This window comes from Heloderma suspectum, chromosome 1 (genome assembly GCF_057233095.1).
Source record: "Heloderma suspectum isolate Gila_16-S chromosome 1, 16-S_ref, whole genome shotgun sequence".
Lineage (NCBI taxonomy): Eukaryota > Metazoa > Chordata > Lepidosauria > Squamata > Helodermatidae > Heloderma > Heloderma suspectum.
In genome coordinates, this window is record NC_139458.1 from 256632504 (window position 1) to 256656322 (window position 23819).

Below are 23819 nucleotides of genomic sequence, written 5' to 3' on the forward strand. Positions count from 1 at the left end.
ATAATGAAAACAACTTTATTCAAACTTGTTTGTAACCCACATTGTGTAATATTATCATTTTGAGAATATTTTGTTGAAAAATGGTATCTAAATATTCTAAAACAAATTAACAAGCTGGATGCTTCTTTAATTTGTTCTGTATGAACCCGAGGAATGGAGTCCCACCACATCTTTAGACAGCCTGCTCCAGTGCTCTACCACTCTTACAACATAAAGCTGTTCCTAACAGCTATAGGCTGAACCTTTGGGGGGCACCGTCTGAACCCGTTGTTTCTTCTTTTTCACAGCATACAAGAATAATGACTGGTTCCTATCCTACTTATGTCAACCGTGTATTTATATATTTTAATTTATTAATTCCATTTCTACAGCATGTTTCAACTGAACAGTAGCCAAAGTGAATTATAACAAATGTAAAACAATCCATGAGCACTTAGACTCAACAATGATAGCGAGTTCCATCATAGAGATGGGGAAACAGGCTAGGAAGAGAAAGTCCAAGGTACATCCAAGTAGAAAAAGAAATTAAGGCCTTGCTCTCACAAACAGTAGACAAGGTGATAAGTGTGTTCCTGGGCAGCACTCCACAGACTGCATTTGTGTATGTGAAGTCACCCGTCTTTTCTTATCCAAATTAAACAAGCACAACTCCTTCAGTCTTGTTATATATTAAACTCTCCAGACCTCTGAGCAATTTCATTTCTCTCCTCTGGATTATTTCCAGCTTCCACGTGTCTTTTTTGAAGTTATGGCAATGACATACTACTCCAACAAATGCCTCACCAATGCCAGCGGGGAAAGTATCTTCTCTGTCTTACTCATAATGCTTCTTCCTATGTGACATTTGCATTGCATTATATTGCTGATCAGTAATCAGCTTATTAGCTAGGACCCACAGGTTTTCTTCCTCGCAAAGAGCAGTGCAGAAAAGAGCTCCCAGGTAGTAATGTCTTTGTCCTGACCCAGCTGCAGAACTTAGTATTTAATGCTTATTAGATTTAATCTTTTTATTTCTGTCCTTTTTTCCAATCTCATGAAATAAATTTTATTTATGATCCTGGCCTGCAAAATACTTGCAATCTCTCCCAATTTGATATTAGCCGGACATTTGAGTTGTGTACTTTATATTCCCCTTTTAAAGACATTAATGAATATATTAAATAGCACTAGACCAACATATATATTTTCAAAATATATTCACTTTGTCATGGGGATGAAGAAGAGCATGTCTTCCTACCCCTTCAGGCATCTATAACAGGAAACTGTCTCCTGGATTAGTGAATGTCTAATATCTGCACAAGCAGGGAAGCAATTACAGTTAGAGGACACCTTTAGACTGCAGGACAAGTATGCTAAAAATAGGACATTTGAAATCTCTCCCCATTGATAGCAGCTGTCCTGACATCAAGCAGTGACAGGTGAAAGACATGTAAGGTATAACTTTGGTATGCCTAAATATGCCTAAACTGTGTTTAGTGAGTACATTTTTTCAGAGTAGACCAAATCATAATTGGAACAAGAATTTCAGAGATATCTTGAGCTGTTGCCACACATCCCCTAATACAATACAGCTAAGGAAAGGTTCCTCCTGTGCAAGCACCGGGTCTAGGGATGGATGAAAGGGACTTACCTGGTTCTGCAGCTTGCTTCATGGTGGGGGGGAGGCGCTTCGGTTCTCCCCCCGAAGTTCAGGCGAGGGGGGGGGAGGCGCCCCGCCTCGCCCGGCCGAAATTCAGGCCGGGGGGGGGCGCCCCATCCCTTGCCGCCAAAATTCAGGCCGGGGAGGAGCGCCCCGTCTACCCGGCGGCGAAAAAAAAAGGAAAGTAAAAAAACAACAACACACACCCGTGATAGGCTACGCAATGATTTACGTAGCCTATCACGGCTAGATTTCCAAAGTCAGCCGTGATAGGCTACGTAAATCGTCACGTAGCCTATCACGGGTGACTTTGAAAAAAAAAAGCGCGTACGCAAATGGCGGCGCCCATGGGGCGCCGCCATTTGCGTTCCTTAGTTTGGCATGTCTACGTAAAGATTTACGTAGACTACGGCGAAAATAAGGACATGCTATTTGCGTTGCCCTTATTTTCGCCATAGTCTATGTAAATCTTTACGTAGACTAGACGTTGCAAACTAAGGAACGCAAATGGCGGCGCCCCATGGGCGCCACCATTTGCGTACGCCCTTTTTTTTTGTTTATTTCAAAGTCACCCGTAATAGGCTACGTGATGATTTACATAGCCTATCACGGCTGACTTTGGAAATCTAGCCGTGATAGGCTACATAAATCGTTACGTAGCCTATCACGGGTGTGTGTTTTTTTTTAACTTTACTTTTTTATTTTGCAATGGTGGCGGCGGCAGCTGGTCAGAAGAACGGCCGCCGCTGCCGCCCCCGCCAAAACGCCGCCGAACCGCTGCCGAGAGGGACATTCGCACGAGTTAAGTCCCATCCCAGGGTGGGGGCAGGGGGCCCGCGGAGAATTTCACCACCAATTTCAGGGGGCCGAATGCGTTGGCATTCAGCCTCCTGGAGATTCGTGGAGAAATTCTCCGCCATCCCTAACCGGGTCATTACTGACCCCTAGAGGGACGCTGCTTGCGCCGGTGTTTTCATGGCAGACGATAGCGAGGTGGTTTGCCATTGCCTTCCCCAGTCTTGACTACCTTTCCCCCAGCAAGCTGGGTACTCATTTTACCGACCTCGGAAGGATGGAGGGCTGAGTCGACCTAAGCTGGCTACCCGAGACCCGGCTTCCGCTGGGATCGAACTCAGGTCGTGGGGAGAGTTTCGGTTGCAATACTGCCACCTACCACTCTGAGCCACACGAGGCTCACAATACAGCTAAAGTAAGGGCCAAACTGTGTTCCACGGTGAACCACATGTCTTTTCCTGGATGTTTTGGGTTCAGCCTCCAATCACTGGAGGGAGTAATCAGGAGTGAAGGATGGGTCAGTTGGGAGGGAGTGCTTTGTCCTTTCTCTACCAGCTTCTGAAAATCATCCCATCAAGCAAGCTGCTTTTCTTCTACTGTCATAGGGAGCTATATCTTTTGTCTGCGGAGTGGGGGGAAGCCGTTAGGGATAAAGGGGAAATGTTTAACTGCTCTTCCTTACTGACAGAGCCTCAGTCCAAATCTGAAGCTGCACTGAGCCTTAAAAAGTACAACAACCGTGGGAGATCTGACCACAGATCTCCTGCTGTTATCTGTCCAGTTGTCCTAAGTCTAACCAATACACTAGAAAAGAAACAACAGACTGCTTGAAGGATGTATACACATATATGGCTGGGATGAGCAGCTGGAAAGAGGATACACATTCCAAAGAAAGGGTGATTTTAATAGTGGAGGTGAGGATGCACACATGCTACATGGATCAGTTTGGCAGAATGCTGCACCTTAAAAAGTCTTAGCCACGTATGAAATTTATAACTGGGTGTTCACATTATATACTATATTACTGAATTAACTATGGTTCTACTATTACAACCCCCGCCCCCAAAATGCATGCCATCTGAGACTGGCACAAACAAGAGCCAAATAAATAATATTCGTTACTGCCTACCCATCATCTAGCCGCTTCTCAAGTTTGTTCTCATCATACTGTGTATGCAGATCTGTGCAGGGATCTGGAATAGGCTCTCGGAGGAAGCATTTGACCTGAAGATTACCTGCATAAATCAGCCCAGGTGGGAAGGCTTCCTAAAGTTGTACCATATCCTTATGCTTTAAAAACAAACAAACCCGTGCAACGTATATGGAATGAGCGCTGGATAATTTTGTGGCATGATGCTGAGATGCTAAGCTGCAGGAATTCATGTCTCTGTAACTACTTTGGCGTAGTTTTGGCTATTTGTTGCACGCTTGTGATTGGCCACTCACGGACGTCTGCAGGTCCTTTACATCAGTGGCCTCCAAAAATTTTTGATCATGCACCCCTATCAGTAAAAGGTTTTTGAGCATGCACCCCCAATATATGTATATTTATTTATAAATGATATACATATAGTATTGTATTAATATATTATGTACATTATAAAATATACACAAAAAATAAAATTTTTAAAAGGATGAGATAAAGATGAAATAAACAGTATTTTAAAAATAATTTATTTTATTAACAGTATAAAAAACCTTTTTGCTCTCATTAAAAAATATTGTTATTAATAATATTTTTAGTGGGAGCAATGTGATTGAATATGCTTCATTATTTTTGAAAATCTTGGTTCAACACTTTGTGATACAGCGATTCAAAAGTCTGGTTATAAGTTCAGTTTATTTTGATACTTGGTTGTAATGGCTGTCAGCTGAAAAAGACATCTCACAAAAATATGTAGATCCAAATGGAAGACGTGCACTGCTGGCTGTGCTTACTAAATCATTTTTCAATCCTACTCACCAATTATGCAAAGGTTTTTGTTGAAATTCAGCTAGTAAACTTCCATCTTCCCTGATGTCAATCAGTTGTACTTGCAAACTAATTGGAAGGTGTTGCATTTTTATATTTTAAACGAACTGGTGTAAAACCCACTGAAACTCTTCGTTTGGAAGATTTTTAAACAGGTTAGAAAATTTCATTTCCAAGTTTTTAAAGTGTGTGTCAGGGTTGCCCCTGGGTGCAGCGATTGGCAGAGTAGCTCAGAGTCTGAAGAGGAACCACAAAACATGGGGGAGGAAGTTTCCCAGGCCTGGACAGAGATGGATAGGCCTACTCCTCCAGCTTCAAAGGCACAGCTGGATGGAGAGGGCCCCTCTTCACCCATCCCTGTGAGAGATAGCAAGCAGGGAGAAGGGGGGCTGGTAGAGCCTGAATTCTTAGACGCAGAGACAAAAGAGAAATGGCAGGGGCAGAGCTTAGGCAATCTGCCCGGTTGGCCTGGCAGGAACAGCTGCACTTAGGGTCCTCACGAGATGGAGGCAGACCCCCCCCTTAAGTTAGGACAGTAAGCTTGCCTGTTCCTCAAACAGTGGGCAACTTTCGTAGTTTTCCTTTGAACTCCCTGAAGGTATTTCCTTTGTAAACTGTGGGTCACTGACAATTAGCATCTGAATGACCCACTGAATTAAGTGGATTAAAAGCCTTGGAACTGAGTCTCTTGTCTGTGTTTTGATTTGGCTTTTGAAGTTTTACAGCAGGGGCAAAGGGAAACATGACAGCGTGCAGATATGAGAGTTTTTATAGGTGATGCCCTTACTTCATTTCGGCAACAAAATCACATACTGATGGAACCATTTCCAAACATCCATTTTCAAAATGCTCTCTCCGTAGCATGCATTTCTTTTGAAAAACAGTTCCTTTCCCATTTATTGTTAAAGCATCACCTTTACCTTGAAGGGACTGATTAAGTGTGTTTATTTTGTCAAAACTATCTCCTAGGTAGCATACTACTGACAGCCGCATATCATCACAGAAAAGATCAGCAAATGTGGAACAAAACTGATCTCCTTCAGCAGGCTGGCAGCTACCCCAATGCCACAGCCGAGTGAGCAACTGCACCTTCTTTTGCCGTGCCTGGCAGAGACAGGCACAGTTGCTTTCGGTGGCCGTGGCAGAGGCAGGATAGGACTGGAGCCGAGAGAGAAATGCCCTGGCGCTTCCCTCTCAGCTCCTGTCCCATCCTGCTGCCTCTGCCGCAGCCATCATTGCACACAATGGCAGTTCATCGGGGCAGCAGGAGGCTGCTCAATTATCAGGCAGCTCATGAACTCCCATGGATTGTCTTGCGCACTTGTGCACCCCACTTTGGAGCTTTACTGCTTTACATAATGTCATCAACGACCAGGACATCTCCCGCACCATTTCCTGCTTATTCCACTTTCAATAAGATCAGAGATATGCTGGAATTTTTTTAAAAAAACACAGATACCAGCAGCACGAAATGCTGACATAGTGCTATAATTCAGCCACTAGATGGCACTGTTTCAGTGAAAACATAGAAAGGCCAGTAAGGCTGCTGAGAAAGGGGGCTTTCAATTCCATGTCACATGTTCATTGTCTAAAGGAGCCCGCCCTAATCACACCATGGAAACAGACAGAGAAAGTCCAGTAAGGCTGAGGGATTTTCCCATAGTGTGGAGAAGCCCTATGCTGAAACATGTACACAGTAGGTGCTTAAAAGAGACCGATATTTGCCTAAAGATGTTGATGAAGTTCATCCATTAGCGGCGATAATGTTTGTGAAACTCAGATCTGCTAAATAAGTACCATTCAAAACATGGCAGCTTACAACAAATAATGAGGGCTGTTGGTGGGGTTCCCTACACCTTAGGGTTCTCTTTCTGAAAAAGAAAAAAATGTACTTGGGCAAACTTTGTCATTTCCCCAAGGCTGCCAAGACTGCCTTGTCTATGGATGGTGCTGTTTTGGCTACATAAGGACCAGCACTCAGAGAATTGTGATTGCTCTTAGCATATAATGATATACACCAGAATGTGCATCCAAACTCAGATGCTGTCCACTGCTTTCAGCAGGATCTGCATCTCAATTTTTAAAACACCAGCGAGCTTGTACAAGAGTTTGTGTTTATAGCAGCTGCTGGTCAGGGCTTTTTTTTTTTTTTCTCTCTCAGTGGAAAGTTATTTGGATAGAAGGTGGGTTTAGGGTAATTATCTCCATCTGCAAAACTACAGTATCTGCATTGGAAATTCAATCTACTCAATTGCTGCAGCACTCCTAATCCATAAGAAATCAGAAGAGAAAACTTGAGTCTATGATTTAACAATGATATTACTACTCTCTCCTCCCCTGCTACCACCATAAGCTCTATAAATTGACTGGTAGATATGATAAACCACCATGCTGAAAACATGCAAAAGAAGGTACTATCTATTTTCATAGGAGATAAACATGTCCAATATCTTAAAAAGTTTGGATAATCATCAGAAGTCTACCAAGAAAATAAATGGTGTAAAACTCTGTTTAGATGTTCTGCTGCTTTTGTTGATTGACCCAGCAAAAATCATAACAGAAAACCATGAATTAATTTTATATATGTGAATGGCTGCCAGAATTAGCTATCTGAAATACTGGGAACTAAACATCAGCCCTTTCTATAGGAGAATGAGAAAACAAAAAAAGCGAAAATGTAATTATATCACAATGTCTATACATATGCCATCTGTTCAGCTGAGATACAGAATAGATGCAGCGTACAAAATGCGTCGTCGTCGTCGTCATCAGTGTTATGAGAGATAGTTCCACTCCACTGTGAGAGCTTTGCGTAGCATGCCAAATTTCTTAGTATTTCGTTAATTTGCTTAGATAATAAAATACTTGATTTTTTGCATGCTACAAATATCTTTCCTCATTCCCAGATAAAACAGTTTATATTTTGCATTGCTAAAAATCGGTCAGTGTAGTGCAACCTCTGCTGGTCAAACACACTCTTTACACTGTCTGACATGGCTTAACAACAATATATATCTTTATTTGCTATTCCTTTTGTTACGTTCTTAATCAACAGCCTGCTCAAAGATCAGCCTAACACCAGGTTAATTTTCACTAATGAAAAAGCATGCTAGAGTTCAAGTCTCCTTACCTTGGGCTTTTCATCCAGTATTTGCTGACGAATCTCCTTGTGTTTCTCCACAAGTCTTTCCTGCCTTTTACTTTGAGCATCTTCTAGCTGTAATAAAACAACGAAACAGTGTATTGCACTCAGCATATACGTATTAGTTCCTCAGTTCCATACTGAAGTAATTCTATTTGGCATAGTATAGTATAATGTGATTAAGCTTAGTAGAATGTTCTGACATAAAAAAAATAATTTATTGATTATTAAAGTAATTAGTATACTTAATACGAGACTTGAGGAAACTCAGCAGGCTCAGGGGAAAGGGCACATGGCTGTGTGGGGAACACTACAGGGCCAACTTGGGACCGGGGCAGGGGCAGGCTGGATTTGGTTCCAGGCCAGAAAGAGTGTCACATGCAGTCCCGGTCTCCAACAAGAATGGACACTCTGCTGAAGAGCTGTAGCACCTGTTGCTGCTTTGCTGCTACCTGTGCTGCCTTCCTCACTGCTGCAGGTAAGGACCTGGGCCCTTCGGGGACAGGGGAAGGAAGGGAAGTGGGGCAGAAGCAGACACTTGACTTTGACATCAAGATCATACCAGGCTATGAGCAGGGCCCTGCTTGACCCGTGCCTACTCATGAGGAGTCATACCAGGGTGCTTGCTTTTACGAGCACCCCTCTTTGATTTCTCGTGACAGCTTATTGCGATGTAAGTGCGTAAGAACATAAGAAGAGCCATGCTGGATCAGACCAAGGGTACATCTAGTCCAGCATTCTGTTCACACAGTGGCCAACCAGCTGTCAGCCAGGAACCCACAAGCAGGGCATGAGCATAACAGTACCCTCCCACCCACATTCCCCAGCAACTGGTGTACATAGGCTCACTGCCTCTGGTACTGGAGGTAGCACACAGCTGTCAAGACTAGTAGCCAGTGATAGCCTTCTCCTTCAGGAATTTTTCTACCTCTCCTTTACAGCCATCCAAATTAATGGCCATCACTATGTCTTGTGGTATTGAATTCCATAGCTTAACTATGCGCTGTGTTAAGAAGTCCTTCCTTTTATCTCTCCTGAATCTCCCACTAATCATCTTCATGGGATGACCCCAGGTTTCTATTGTTATGATAGAGGGAGAAAAATGTCTCCTTATCCACATTCCCCACACCATGCATAATAATAAAAAAATTTTTTTGTAGATCTCTATCATGTCTCCCCTTACCCTCCTTTTTTCCAAGCTAAGCAATCCCAGCTGTTGTGATGTACGCTCGGTGCCTGTGAGGGGACTCTTCTCATATCTCTTAGAGCAGCTTTGAGACATCACCTTACCTTGCAGAAACAGGAACTCGATTTTGATGTGTCCCAATACCTTTAGTTCCTCTGCAAATGTCAGATCTGAAACACAGTCTGTTCATGCCTCCCACATTCCTTCACATTCCAGATGTGATATTGTTGTGGAGGAACACCTGAGACTCTTGCACAGCAAGGTAACATCCAAAGTGGCTCTTGATAATCAATAGAAGATGGCAAACCAAGTTTACAAAAACTTGAGAGGACTCTACCCTTAAAAGACCGTCTAAAATATCATTTTAAATAAACAAAATAAAATTAGCCTTGCAAGGAAATACTGAATACAAGAGTATTCTTGGTACAAAAAGATAAACATTACTATAATATAGGTTTTCTATTGCTCTAACATTGTTACTCTATGCAAGTCAGCAGAAGCGCTAAAATTTGCCTTGTTAGCTCCATGCCATATGCAAATACAGAAAGTTTTATTGAACTTGTATGCAGTGGACTCACCCTTTTAATGTACTGCACCACCTCCTGAATATATGACCGAATCATTTCTGTCTTCTCCCTGGGAGCAAGATTAAAAATGACTGATTCTATTCAATTATTTTTTTTACCTCAGGTTATCAATGAATAATAATGCTGATTCTGCCACAGATATTCTGCTTACAAACTATTTGTACATTAGTCTAGTTAAGTAAGGATAGGGGGTAAGGAGATAGCACAGAAACTGCCTAGTGTGTTCTGCATTAGAGATTTCAAAATAGTTTAACCAGAAACCACTGATGGACCACACAAACTAAGGGTTGCTGTGGGGTGTGTGTGGTTATAATCTATTGTAATCCACTTTAAAGACCATTTAATCAAAGGATGGGATATAAATCTTCTAAACAAATAAGTGTTCTAATGCATATTCATTTTGGTCTGCATACTAAAGCCTACCTCTTGATGTGATGTAGGAAGAGGAGTAACCAAAACCACATAAAAAAGGACTTCAGTATTTTTATTGATTTTTCAGTACCATCTGGGCAAAAATTTAAATTAAGAGATGAAGACTGTACTTACTCATCCACTTGACCTCGATCCTTTGATTTAGCTTCTGTGATTTTCTCCTGCCTCTTTTTGTCCATCTTTTTCTTCAGCTCTTTCTTTTCTCTGCACCAAATAGAAAACTTTTAAAATAAAAACAGAAAAACAGAACAAAACTAAAACTGACAGTGAAAGCCTGTGCATGTTTACTTGGAAGTACATCCCATCATTTTCAGTGGGATTTACTCCCCAGTAAGTGTGTTTAGGATTGCAGTCTTAAAGACAACAGTTTGTTTATATACAATGTGCCTTATTGTGATAAACCTCTACTTCTCATATAGCTCACCAATGCCCCCTAGAGCATCTGATAAGTTAGCACCCTTCCACGCAACCTGAATAGGCTTATCTCACTTTTTTGTCCTGAAAAATGCAACCATAACATTAAGCTCTTTTTTGACTAGGTTAACTGGTTCAAACTAGCTGAGCTGTGTGAGTTGTAAGAGTCATTAAGAAGGTGGGTCCAGCCACTAAGTAATTTTCTGTTTTGGTGGTTGGACCACTGACATCAGAAATGGAGTCTATCACAATATTAGACAAAATAACGATCAGTCTCTAAGGGGCTGGCTTTTACTGAACTCCGATCCCCATAAAAGTAAGTGTTAGCTTACTCCTTTTGGACCTGTCCATATACCATCTAATTGGAGGCCAAGATGCTCTCTCTCAGACCATCCTCTCTGCAATGAACTCTGCATATGTTCTGGAACCCAAGACTCTACTCAAGTAGATAACACGTAACAAGATTAGTTAGATTGACTTTATTGATTGTATTTGGAATTCTGTGATTGTGTGTGAGTGTGACTGTTGCCTTTCCTAGGTGTCCCCCCCCCGTTGTTGTTTTTTTCCTTTCCCCCCAAATAAGCTCTTTTGTATATATTTGGGATTTGGCTACATTGTTTTAAAAGGGAATTCTCATTAAAAACTTTTCCCTATGCAAAGGGCTACATGGTTGCAATAGTACTGCTTGTGTTCTCAGGGCTGGGTAAGTTCTAGGCTTTGGGCAAGAAAATCCAAAGCACCTTTCTTGTTACCTTTTCCTAGGGCTGGGCTGAAGGGAGGGGTCCTTGGCAGCAGGGCTCAGAAACTCTCCAAGCAGCTGGATAGACTAAGGTGTCTCTGGGGGTTCATCCTGACTGGTGGCAGCCTGTCAGTAATTCTTTTTCCTGGGGAACCCCTCTAAAAAAGGGGTTCACCAGGAGGAAAAGATATTCCCCCTTCCAGTCCCATAACACTTACCTTTCACAAGTTTCTTTCAATTTCTTTAACTGGTTGCTCTGGCATTCCTCTGCTACATCTGTCAGCTTTTGAATAAGCTTAAGGGAGAAAAACAGGCATGTTATTAAAATGTATGAGCCACATTTCTTTGCTGAATTTTTGACAGAGCTTAAGATGTTAACCTGCTCTAGCCCCACACCCTCAGGATGGGAAGGGCCACAGCTCCGCAGTAGAGCACCTGCTTTCCATTCAAAAGGTTAGCGACACTTAGCATCGCACTTGGAGTCGCGTAGGACCTGAAGATCTACCCACCTGCCTCTCCAGAGACACCAGCAGCCACAACACCAGCAGCAAATAGCAGCAGCAGCAGAGGGCAGCAGCTTTAAAGACCAGGGGAAGGGGCAAACGTGGACTATCTGCTCCTTCTTAGCTGCTGTTCTCTTTTATCTTTTTTATATTCTTTTAAACTGTTGTGTATTTTATATCTTAACATTTTAATATGTGCCTGGGAGGACTATTGGGCAACTCAGGGGGTGGGGGAGGTGCCACCATAACTGTGGTCACGGGCAGGGGGAGGTATGGCGTTGGGGGATTAACAGGCCAGCTGAGGAGAAGAGGGGCTAGACACCTTACAGCTGTCCCCTCTTCTGGTTCTTCCCCCAACCTGATGGTTCCTGGCAGCCTTACCAGTCTGTCCTCGGGTCTGGTGGTGCTGCTGCTGAATGCCAGGTCGGCCCAAAATAAGACCTCCCTCATCCATGATTTGATTGTGGATGAGGGGGCTGACCTGGCATGTATTACTGAGACCTGGGTGGGGGAACTGGGAGGGGTCACTCTCTCCCAGCTGTGCCCTCCTGGGTACTCAGTGCAGCACCAACACCGACTTGAGGGTCGGGGAGCGGGGGTTGCCGTGGTCTATAGGAATTCAATCTCCCTCTCCAGGCTTCCTGCTCATTCGAGTGCAGATCTTGAGTGTCTGTACCTTGTGTTGGGTACCCGGGACAGATTAGGGATTCTGTTGGTGTACCGCCCACCCCGCTGCCCATCGGACTCCCTGCCTGAGCTGACGGAGGTGGTCTCGGACTTGGTGTTGAGGACCCCCAGGATGATGGTCCTGGGGGATCTCAACTTCCATGCCGAGGCCGCTGTATCCGGGGCGGCTCAGGACTTCATGGCCGCCATGACAACCATGGGGCTGTCCCAACATGTCATCGGCCCAAAGCATATAAAAGGACACACGCTTGATCTGGTTTTCTCGACTGGGCAGGTGGATGGTGATCTGAAAGTGGAGGAATTAACATCTGTCCCTTTGTCATGGTCAGATCACTTCCTGCTGAGGTTTAGACTTCTGGCGGCCTTTCCCCTCTGCAAGGGTGGGGGACCTATTAAAATGGTCCGCCCCCGGAGATTAATGGATTCCGATGGATTCCAGAGGGCTCTGGGGGATTTTCCTGCTGGTATGGCTGGTGCTCCTGTTGAAGCCCAGGTCGCTCTGTGGAATGCAGAGATGACTCGGGCGGTTGACACGATCACGCCCAAGCGCCCTCTCCCTCTGAGCAGAGCCCGGCCAGCTCCTTGGTATACACCTGAGCTGAGGGCAATGAAGCAAGAGGGGAGACGGCTAGAACGCAGGTGGAGGAAAACTTGTGCTGAGTCTGACCGAACACAGGTAAGAGCCCATTATCGAGCCTACTCTGTGGCGGTGAGGGTGGCAAAGAGGCAGTTCCTTTCCACCAGCATTGCATCTTCTCAGTGTCGTCCGGCGGAGCTTTTCCGAGTAGTTCACGACCTGTTACATTCTGGGCCAGGGAGAGAGACGGTGGAACCCTCGGTAGCACGCTGTGACGAGTTTGCGCGGCACTTTGAGGATAAAGTCGCTCAGATTTGTCATGAATTGGACACCACCATTAATGCAGTTCCATTGGTAGAGGCGTTCAGAGCACCGTCTGGTCCAGTTTTATTGGATGAGTTTCAGTTACTGAGGCCTGAGGATGCGGACAAGGTGCTTGGCCAAGTCCGATCGACCACTTGTGTGCTTGACCCTTGCCCTTCATGGCTTATTAAATCAAACAAGGAGGGGTTGTCCGGCTGGGTCCAGGAGGTTGTAAATTCCTCCTTGAGAGAGGGAGTGGTGCCTGCTGCTTTAAAAGAGGCAGTAATTAGACCACTCCTGAAAAAGCCTAACCTGGACCCAGAGGATGTTAACAATTATAGGCCAGTGGCCAACATCCCCTTCCTGGGCAAGGTGCTTGAGCAGGTGGTTGTAGGACAGCTCCAGGCACTCTTGAATGAAACGGATTATCTAGATCCATTTCAATCGGGCTTCAGGCCTGGTTTTGGAACGGAAACGGCCTTGGTCGCCCTGTGGGATGACCTCTGCCAGGAGAGGGACAGGGGGAGTGCGACCCTGTTGATTCTCCTGGACCTCTCAGCGGCTTTCGATACCATCGACCATGGTATCCTTCTGGATAGGTTGTCTGGGTTGGGAGTTGGAGGCACTGCACTACAGTGGTTCCGCTCCTACTTGGATGGCCGATTCCAGAAGGTGGTGCTGGGGGATTATTGCTCTGTGCCATGGCAATTGTGCCATGGGGTTCCACAGGGCTCTATTTTATCCCCCATGCTGTTTAACATCTACATGAAACCGCTGGGGGAGGTTATCCGGAGGTGTGGGCTGAGGTGCCATCAATATGCGGATGACACCCAGCTCTACCTCACTTTCTCATCAAAACCAGGTGAGGCAGTGGCTGTTCTGAACCAGTGCCTGGGCACGGTAATGGACTGGATGAGGGCTAATAAACTGAAACTCAATCCAGACAAGATGGAGGTACTGTTAGTGGGTGGTTCGTCTGCCCGGCTAGGTGATATTCAACCTGTTCTGGAGGGGGTTGCACTCCCCCTAAAGGATCAGGTTCATAGTTTGGGGGTGCTCTTGGATCCAGAACTGTCACTTGAGGCACAGGTGAACTCAGTGGCACGGAGCACTTTTTATCAGCTTAGGCTGGTATACCAACTATGCCCTTATCTGGACAGAGATAGCCTAGCTACAGTTATCCATGCTCTGATAACTTCTCGTCTGGATTACTGCAATGCGTTATACGTGGGGCTGCCTTTGAAAACGGTCCGGAAACTTCAGCTGGTCCAAAATAGGGCAGCAAGATTGTTAACAGGGACTGGCTTGCGAGCTCATATTACGCCAGTACTTTTCCAGCTGCACTGGCTGCCAGTCCATTTCCGGGCCCGATTCAAAGTGCTGGTGTTAACATTCAAAGCCCTTAACGGCTTGGGGCCAGGTTACCTGAAGGATCGCCTCCTCCCATATGTGCCTGCCCGGACCTTAAGATCATCATCAGCGGCCCTTCTCCGTGAGCCCCTGCCAAAGGAAGTGAGGCGGGTGGCTACTAGGAGGAGGGCTTTTTCTGTTGTGGCACCCCGGCTCTGGAATGAGCTCCCTAGTGAGGTTCGCCTGGCGCCTACATTGTACTCCTTTCGGCGCCAGGTGAAGACCTTTTTATTTTCCCAGGCATTTTAGCTTTCTAAATTTTTATCTTTGCTGTTTTAAATCTGTATTTTAAACTCATGTACTGCTGGTAGGTTCTATTGTGGTTGTATTGTTATATTGTGGTTTTAATGTTCTATATATTTTAAATTGTTTTATTGTGTGTTGTTTGGTTTTAGTTTTTGTGAACCGCCCAGAGAGCTTCGGCTATTGGGCGGTATAGAAATGAAATAAATAAATAAATAAATGGTTCCAGGTTTGATCTATAGCGTCTCCAGTTAGCCCTGGGGAAAACTCCTGCCTGAAACCCTGTCCAGCCACTGCCGATTCGTGTAGACGGTACTGAGTTAGATGGACATAAGGCAGCTGTCTAGGACTCCATTTTAAAATAAAATGCTCTGAGGGCAATTCTTCCTAGCGTGGGTGTAATGCCCACATATGGAATCATCCCCCCAGCATCGAAAAGAACCTTTTTCTTCCCTCAGCCCTTTTGCATGGCCAAGCAGCACACACTAACACTACAGGGAATGGAGTCTGCGTATGTCTCCTGGATTGTTGTTCGGCCCTCCCTCTCTGTGCCATTATATTATGTTATGTTATATTACTACTACAACATTTATATCCTGTCTTTTTTTTCCTCTTGGAAGGAACCTAAGGCGGCTTACATGTTTCCCCTCCTCTCCATTTCATCCTTACAACCAACCTGTGAGGTAGGTTAGGCTGAGAGTCAGTGACTGGCCCAAAGTCATCCAGTGAGCTTCATGGCCGAGTGGGGACTAGAACCCAGATCTCCTGAGTCCCAGTCCAACACTCTAACCACTACACCACACTGGCTCTCAAGCAAGTTACACAACACGGAGAGGGAGGGCTGGTTGGAGACATGGAAGGCAGGTGCAGGTGTCACATTCCCTGTCACAACCCTGGCTTGGCCCAAGACATTTTGCTGCCTGAGACAAAAGACAAAAAACTCCCGTACCTGCCCAGTTCCACATACAGAAGCAGACTAGACTGGCAGTTGAATCTCACTTCAACACTGCCAATGGGACAGCATCCTCTGCTACATCCTTAGGGAAGCAGGTAGGGATGTCAGAGGAATCCATTTGGGGGGTGAAGCTCGGCAAGTTTTGCCATCTTGACCCCCCCCCAGACTCTGGTCTGACATCTGCCAGCTGGTTCAACTCGGCCCTCACTGAGTCGGGCCAGCTGGAGGATTTTCCGGTGGCATGACAGCAAGGGCTGGAGTGAGAGGGAAGCCCCTCTCCGGCATCCTCTTGCCCTTGCTGCCACCACGGTAACAGAGATGGGAGAAGGAGAAGGGAGAACCACTGCCCTCTCCTCCATTTTGTGCACAGTAGCGGGGTAGCTGTGTGCAAGCCCACGGTGTATGCAAAATGGAGGAGGAGAGGGAAGCAGTGCTCCCCTCTCCTCTTCCATTTTGCACACAGCGGGGTCACTATGTGCGCAAGGCTTTCATTCTCCCTGCCAAGGTTGGGAGGGAGAACAGACTTGTGCACAGTTACCCCACCACTGTGTACAACTGGCTCTTCTCCCCCTCCCTGATCCCGGGAGGGGGAGAAGGAGGCAGTTGTGCATGGCAGCAGAGTTTTTTGTGAAAAACGGTGGTGGGTAAAGACAGGGACTCCTGAGTCCTGCTGCTGCTGCCCCTTGCCATTTTGCGCAACACTGCCCCCCCCAAGTAAAGTTCCCAAGTTTTGCTGATACAGGCAGAGCTGAGTCCATTGTGGGATCCAACGGGCCCCAAATGAGCCAGATTTCCCCATGACGGCAACCCCAAGCAGCAGGACAGGTTGTGTGGCACACAGAGGTCTGTCTTCCAACACCTGTGCTGTGGCTCACACACTGCTCTGCCTGCTGCCTGTTTGCAGCCTGCTCAAACAGATGCTGTAGTGCAGCAGTGCCAGGGTGCGTCACATGAGCAGAGCAACACAGGGTGCCTGCTGGAGTACGGGGCCTGGGTGGCCTGCCTCTCGGCCTGCTCACTTAGTCAGGGGCCTTTCCCAGTGGTGCGGTCTGTGATGCATTGGTGACTCCAGGCCAGGCCAGGCCAGGCCAGCAACAAGCAAGCATCACTGCTGGTGGAGGATTGGCTCAGGAGCACACAAATGGATGGAAGTCGCAGGAAGAATGGTCAAAGGGCGGCTACTCTTCCCCCCGCCACCTGCACCATCTGCTGCCTGAAGCAGCCACTTCACCATATCTGACAGTATGGCCGGCCCTGCATGTATAAGAGGCAGAAAGAACTTGCACCACAGAAGCAGAGATTCCACATGAACAGATGAAGCTGCCATATATCGCTGGTCTCTCTAGGCCAGTACTGTTGACGCTGGGTGTTCCCAGATGAGTCTTTTATTGGGCTATCACCTTGCCTTGTTCATGGAATTTTATGGGGGGGGGGAACATCATCATCTTCCATTTGGAACTCTCCTGCGTTTCCTTGCCACTTCTTCCATCTTTTTGCTTCCAGCAGAAAATCCGTTAACGAGGAAAAGATCGAATAGCTGCCCAATGCCTTCTGGTTGGTAGTGCTAGAAGCCCTCTGTCTGGAAGCTCCCTTTGACTGCCAGTGATTCCCTGGGGCCACAGGCAGAGGACTTCGTTGCCTTGCTGTCAGAGATCCTTTTAACTGGATATACTGAGGCTTCAACCTGGGATCTTCTACATGCAAAGCATGTACTCTACCACAGAGCTACCGGTCCCTCCAAAGGGCAGGGATGCCCTAACTAAGGCAACCCACTAATGCCAGTTTGGCTGTCCTTGGGATCTGTTATCTCAGGGTTCCTTGGTCTGAAGCAACACACCCTCCCCCATATGCCTTCTGTGGTGCTTTCAAGGCTTCCCTTGACAGCAACCTTGTAAGCTACCTTACTTATTTATTGCATTTATATCCTGCCTTTTTTCCTCTTGATGGCCCGTTTCTGATGACTGCCCCCCCCCTGCCCACGTTTCAACAAAATGTATACTATTAACAAGACAGGACACTGAACCAGAATTTTGTTTTGTCCTGCTGAACACATTTCCATGCATTACAAATATAGTATCAAGTTTAATTCTCACAAAAGTTAAAACAACCTTTTTCAAGATGATCCAGCAAATCACAGCGAAAGAGCAACTGACGCCCATATGATCTATATAAATGGCCATCTGCCGATCAGATGCGCAACAAATCAAATCGCTGTCTACAGAACATAAGTCCTGGAAACAGACATGCCCAACAGATTGCCCAGAAAATATACTCCTTGCCAAACTTGTACAGAACAAATGTGTTACTGATGGATATGTAAGTGTGCTACAGTGCGCAAACTGTAAACAACTGAGTCAGCAGTAAGTTCTAAGGAAATAGGAAATTTGCAGTTGCACGAATTTGGTTGGGTTTATTTTTAATTTCCATACAAAATGAACACTGAATTGTCTAGTTAAGAGGCTATTCCTCCATTCTGCCAGTTCTAAGCTAAAGGCATTTTTGTTTGCTTAATGGGAAATGAGAGGTCGTATTTCCAGACTGAAGTTCAGCCTTAACCCATGGAAGTCTCATCAAAAGTGAGAAATTGCTACACTAAGGGAGAGGCCAGAAATACATTGTCCTCGGGTAGGGTAGAAACGATACTACAACAGCACTACCAGCCCCCAGGGCATGATCTGAAGGCACATGATGCAGCAACCTTGCTGAAGCTTACCACGCCTAGATCTGGTCAGTGCCTGGATAGGATACTGCCCGGGAAACCTATGTACATCTACACTGCCTTGAGCTCCATGATGGAACAAAGGTGGGATGCAAAGGTACTAAAAGAAAGTAAGGAAGCATTGTTCCAACACCATTACAGTTCAGAGGCATCCCTTTTGAACAGGGGCAGGGAACCTGTAGCCTCTCAGATGTTGTTGGACCACAATCCCCATCATCCTTAAAAACTGTCCATGCTAGTTCAGGCTGATGGGGCTTCTGCCCTGAAAGGCAGCCAAGAAATATTATAAATAAATAAAACAAATAGGGGACTAGCCATGACATAGCTGCACAAACATTTTGAGCCATAAAGAGCATGGTGGAATTGTTTTGCCATTAATGTACAAGGTTCTTCTGCATCAAAAGGTGGCCAGAAATGTACGTTGAAAAAATACGAATGCTGGGATGCCTGGAATCCCAAGAACAGCCTGAAAGCTTGCACTGGAGAGCTTTGGGGCAGGGGTATAACAAGATGAGATAACAAGGTCACCTTGCCTCTATGGATGTAGGGGGTATATATGCTTATATTGTATTAATGCTTGCATGCAACATTTGGAAATGTAATCATTTTGTGGCAATTTGTAACATTTTAGAAGGCAAGTGGGAAATGTCATCAATGCTGACATCAATGCTAAATCACGAAAACTACCAAAGGCCTTTTGCATGAAATGCATCTTATCTGTTGGCTATGAACATGGTTCACACTAAGAAATGGACACCTAGGTAAAAAAAATATATTTGTAAGGTCCCCACACGTTTAAATGGCTACTTTTCTCTACAATATAGCAGGGGCCCAGTTTCCCCCCAAATTGCCAGTTCCTCGTATACTGCAGGATAAAAGCAACTGTTGAAATGTGCATGTGCCACGTGCATTTACTTTGAACTAGAGTACCCATGTTTGAGTACAAGAAGTGAAGTGTGAATTTGCCCTGACCAAATCTTTTAAGTTTCTGTATTGTGAGAAGACTACACATTGGACATCTTGTGCACCTATGTGCACCTCATCTTGGTGACCTGTTCAGTCTGCTGTCCAGGGACTCATTGTTGATGGGTGACTTCAAAACCCCTAAGCTCTCTCACCCTTCTGATGATTCCTTCTTTACCTATAAACCTGACTTTACCGATAAACCCGACCTATGATTGCTTCTTTACCTATAAACCTGAATTGGACTGAACAGCCCTTCAAACAGAAAACACCTTCAAACAGTGGAGAGTCTTCTTTAAGTAGGACATGGGGCCACCCTTTTGTAGCCCCATTTTGGACCCCCAAATCTATGCCTGGAAGGGCAGTGGGCCAAATGAGGCCTTGGAGGCTGCCAATCATGCCTGGTGCATCAAAGGTACTTGCTTATCACAGGAACTATCTTCTGGGGCTCCAAAACAGGGCTAAACCAAATGATGCTCCCAAATCGGGTGGCCCAATCCCAACTCTGTCTAGATGTCCCCCATCACTTAATGGCATGCATTCCCAGGGAAACTAGTTAGCAGTGGTCAGCACTGCCCCCTCCCAGAGAAATCTGAGGGCCAATAAAGGCTGTACCATTGATTCCAAGTAGGCCCTGAGAACACACCTCCTCCCAGCACCAGAGTACTACTCCCAGTAGCAGCACAACCTCAGGGGAGGGTGGGAGGAAACACCAGCACTGCTTTAGCAATGTTATGACTGGGATCTGGTGCCCCGGAGAAGGCAACCAGTTGTTTCAACACGCTTGAGCCCAATCTTATGAACAAGCATGCCAGCTCCCAGTCCTAGCTCATAAAATCCCATACAGTAGTGAGAAGAGACTAATCTGCTTTACTGTAGTACACAGATGGAATACTTTGGTGACTTTGATCTTTTGTACAATAAAGTCTCCAAGTGTGTTAGAGCATTGTAAGTACCTCTGACAGCGTCCACATGCTGAGGCCAGATTGGAATTCTATAATAAGTAGCATTCAACTGCCTTCTTCTCTTTCCTCTTAGCATTCTAAAATATCTATTAACAATCTGATTGGATAGCTGTTTTAGCCCAGAGGGCTGCCCCACACAGGGTGCCTGACTCAGCCAACAGCAGAGTTGCAGCTGTAAAAATAAGCTGCTTTGGGACAATACATGCATAATATCACTTTGCTGTTTATAGCTTGTGCTCTGGTATCCATTTAGAGCACACATAGTTTCACAGAAGGTTGTCTGGCACAAACAAGAAGTCGTTCAAAGCCATTTTTAGTGATATCAGAGCTCTCATTTCCAACTTTGTAGGCTACGCTAATCTAGCTGCTTATTCTGGAATGGTTTCTGACCATTTAAATGATATTATTATATTAGGCAAAATACGTTGGTTTCAGCTTCAAAGCCACAGGAGCACAAGATCCCCAAAGAGCAGCACTAATGTCAAAACAATCAATTATGGCCCAGCATTTGTAGTTAGTTGGAGCAAATGTGAAAGCTTTGCAAGATTGTCTCCTCAATGCACATAAAGAAGCCTCCACACAGATGCGTTTCAAGTGGCCAAAAATACAGCTAGGTCTCCAGGTATTGTTAGCATTGGAGACCTTCAAAGAAAGCAAAGAGGCAAGAATTCTTATACATACCAATTTAATATGTGCTTGTTTCTGGTACTTTTCACTGTAATATTGCTCTTGTCGAAGATTAAGCAGCTGCTGCTGTTGCTTTTCCTTAAGTTCTATTAACTTTTGGGTCATTTCTGAATCAAGGGCGGCCAAGTCTTGTTCAACAGCTGAAGAGCTATGATCCGGACTGCCAGTTTCACTTCTGCAGAACAATATGGAATAACAAATGTGATTCACACAAGTTGTGATGGTACAGAACACAAATCCTTTTGGTTGTTGTTGTCCCAATACATCTTGACTATGATTCAGCTCAGGGTGGATGTGCATAAATATTTTGGATCTTGTGACTTAGTTGACATGAGTCCAGGATTCAACCAAACCATGGGCAGTATCCTATGCTGCTCACACGCTAGCAGGACGTACTGGTAGTGCGATGGGAAGCTAGTGGTTCCCGAACCAAGGGGCAGGTCAGCGCAGCTCACAAAATGGAGCTCTGTTGACCAGTCCTGTTCCAGGAATGAGAATTTCCACTCATTTCTGGGGTTGCTTTAGAAATCCCAATTCCTGTTGCACTAGTGGTGGGTCCTGCTGCTGCAACAGAACTAGCAGAGGTGCAGCAGCACTATTGGATACTGCCCCATGTTTAGATGTCAGGCTGTCCCTTCACATTGACTCATATCGAATTATCTACATCACAATACAATGCACATCTGAAAGTCAGTGTGGCCAGAGTGTTGGACTGAGAGTCGGGAGATCCAGGTTCTAGTCCCCACTCGGCTATGGAAGCTCATTGGGTGACTCTGGGCCAGTCACAGACTCTCAGTCCAACCTACCTCACAGGGTTGTTTTTGTAAGGATAAAATGGAGAGGAGGAGGATTAAGTACGCTGCCTTGGGTTCCTTAAGGAGGAAAAAAAGGGGGGATATAAATGTAATAACTAACTAACTAAATATTAAGTCCTACCTATAGAAGACTTCCATACCAAAGTTGGCTCACCATCTACACGTGTTGAATCATTCACATTCATAGGTTAACATCTATCTAACCTAGTCTTACATGAAAACTTTCACTTGGGTCCAAGAAATATCATGTTCATGTGCGTGCACCCCCTCCCCCACACCTTAATTTTCTGGTGTTGTATCAGAGCACGTGAATAGCATTCACATATGTTCACCTGGGTACTTTATCCAAAAAGGTTTCTTTGCATTAACATCAAGGTGTTCTTGTTCTGAAGAGATGTGAATGTGAATAGAAATCACACTTTGAGGTAGGCACAAACATGCCCATAAGCAATGGTAGGACACAAAATGGTAGGACAGAACTGAATGAAGACTGGTGTGGATGGATATTTATGTGGGGTGGGGGTGGGAGACACCTTCATGGATATTGGAAGAAATAAGGCAAATGTGGAAGGTGTGTTGCAAACACACTCCATGTTTCACAGCACTCAATTTAGTTGCCCTCCCCCAATAATGCTTTTGTACACTCATGTTTCAGAAATTGTGGCTGCCATTATTTCAAGATCCATAAAAGTCTCTTTATTAGCCAACTCAGCTCAATCCCTTTTAGAACTTGCACACCCCAGTTGAATGCATCCTGATGTGAAACTATTTAGCGGCCTCCAAAGTTCACAAAAACCAGAGGTCTGTCAAAGGAAAACAAGCCGAGTGGAACAACATACAAAAGCAAAGGGAAAAATAATTTTCACAAAATGGAATCTGAACAACAAACTCCCCAAGGAACAGTGTGATATTTTTGGTCTTGGGAAAGAACTGTGACTATAAAGGGTGAGGTGGGAAGGGGGAGCGATGAATGGGGGCATGTGAAATAAACAGAGCAACAGCAAGCTAAACAGTAACAGTATTTCAAAAAATTAAAAAGCAGGCCAACACAAATGAAAAACATCAGTTGGCGCCCTGACAAATAATCAGAGGTGTTTACAGCTCTACCCAGGTGTTAAGCTAGTTGCCTAGGAAACCACAGAAATAGAGGCTAAAAGGGAGGGTTTACTTAAGGCCAGAGCTATTGCTTGAGAAAGATCATCATCACCAAGCATGGAAGATGGTGTGATACCTGGGCAAAAATAAGAATGCCAGGCAGAAATTCAAACCTAGAAGACCAATTGCCACCCATACACCATTCTGATGTCTTGAGAGGGACAGTGTGGAAACGGGGATAGAGGTGGAAAATGGAAAACACAGGAGGTGGAAAACACAGGTGGAAAATGGCTTCGGTTTATTGAAGCCAATGACTCCACAAAGATCTATACTGACATATTGGCTGGGTTCACACAGCAAGTCAGAGTATGGGTTGGTTGTCGTTGAATTGTGGGTTGTTGCTGAATTGAGGGTTGTTGTGTTGGGTGAACTCAGCCATATTAAAAGCCATAGTTTCCTAACCATGAACAACCCATGAAGAGGGGTTGTGAACCATCATTTGTTAGTGTGGCTGGGTTCACACAGCACAACAACCTACAATTCAACAACAACTCATGATTCAACAACAACCAACACTCAAACCATACATTATCCATACTCTGGCTTGTCGTGTTGTGTGAACCAGATCTTGACCATTTGGTTTGACTCCTAAGGTGAGGTCCAAATCACGTCTCCTTCTGTAAACTGTGGATGGGACAAAGCAGGGTAGACTTCCCTCTCTTCGTCCTGGTAGATACCTGCACTGCATATAGTGCATTTACAGACCATGATTGTGAAGAGGAGCCCAAAAATTACTTGCAAGTGCCCCAGCCTGTTATCTCAACCCATTGCCTGGGATGCCTACCCATATGTAAATTTATTAACCCGGTGTGTGTGTGTGTTCCAAGGTGTTGCTTGAAAGAGCAGTCTGGAATCATCACTCAAACAACAATATTCTGGTGTAGTTGATTTTAGCATTAAGTGTTTTCCCCTTAGGAGTGAAAGTGACTAG

General features: G+C 45.1%; 1 protein-coding gene across 2 annotated transcripts in view; it reads right to left on the reverse strand.

Moving 5' to 3' along the window:
- Window positions 1-23819, reverse strand: part of PLCB1 (phospholipase C beta 1) — a 703903-nt gene that overhangs the window by 84883 nt on the left and 595201 nt on the right. For both annotated transcript variants that reach the window (XM_084825185.1, XM_084825194.1), the window contains exons 27-31: window positions 20913-21093; window positions 11125-11201; window positions 9868-9957; window positions 9313-9370; window positions 7537-7623 (exon numbers count right to left, since the gene is read on the reverse strand). In XM_084825185.1, coding sequence (XP_084681311.1) covers window positions 7537-7623; window positions 9313-9370; window positions 9868-9957; window positions 11125-11201; window positions 20913-21093 — 493 coding nt within the window. The remainder of the gene's footprint in view (window positions 1-7536; window positions 7624-9312; window positions 9371-9867; window positions 9958-11124; window positions 11202-20912; window positions 21094-23819) is intronic.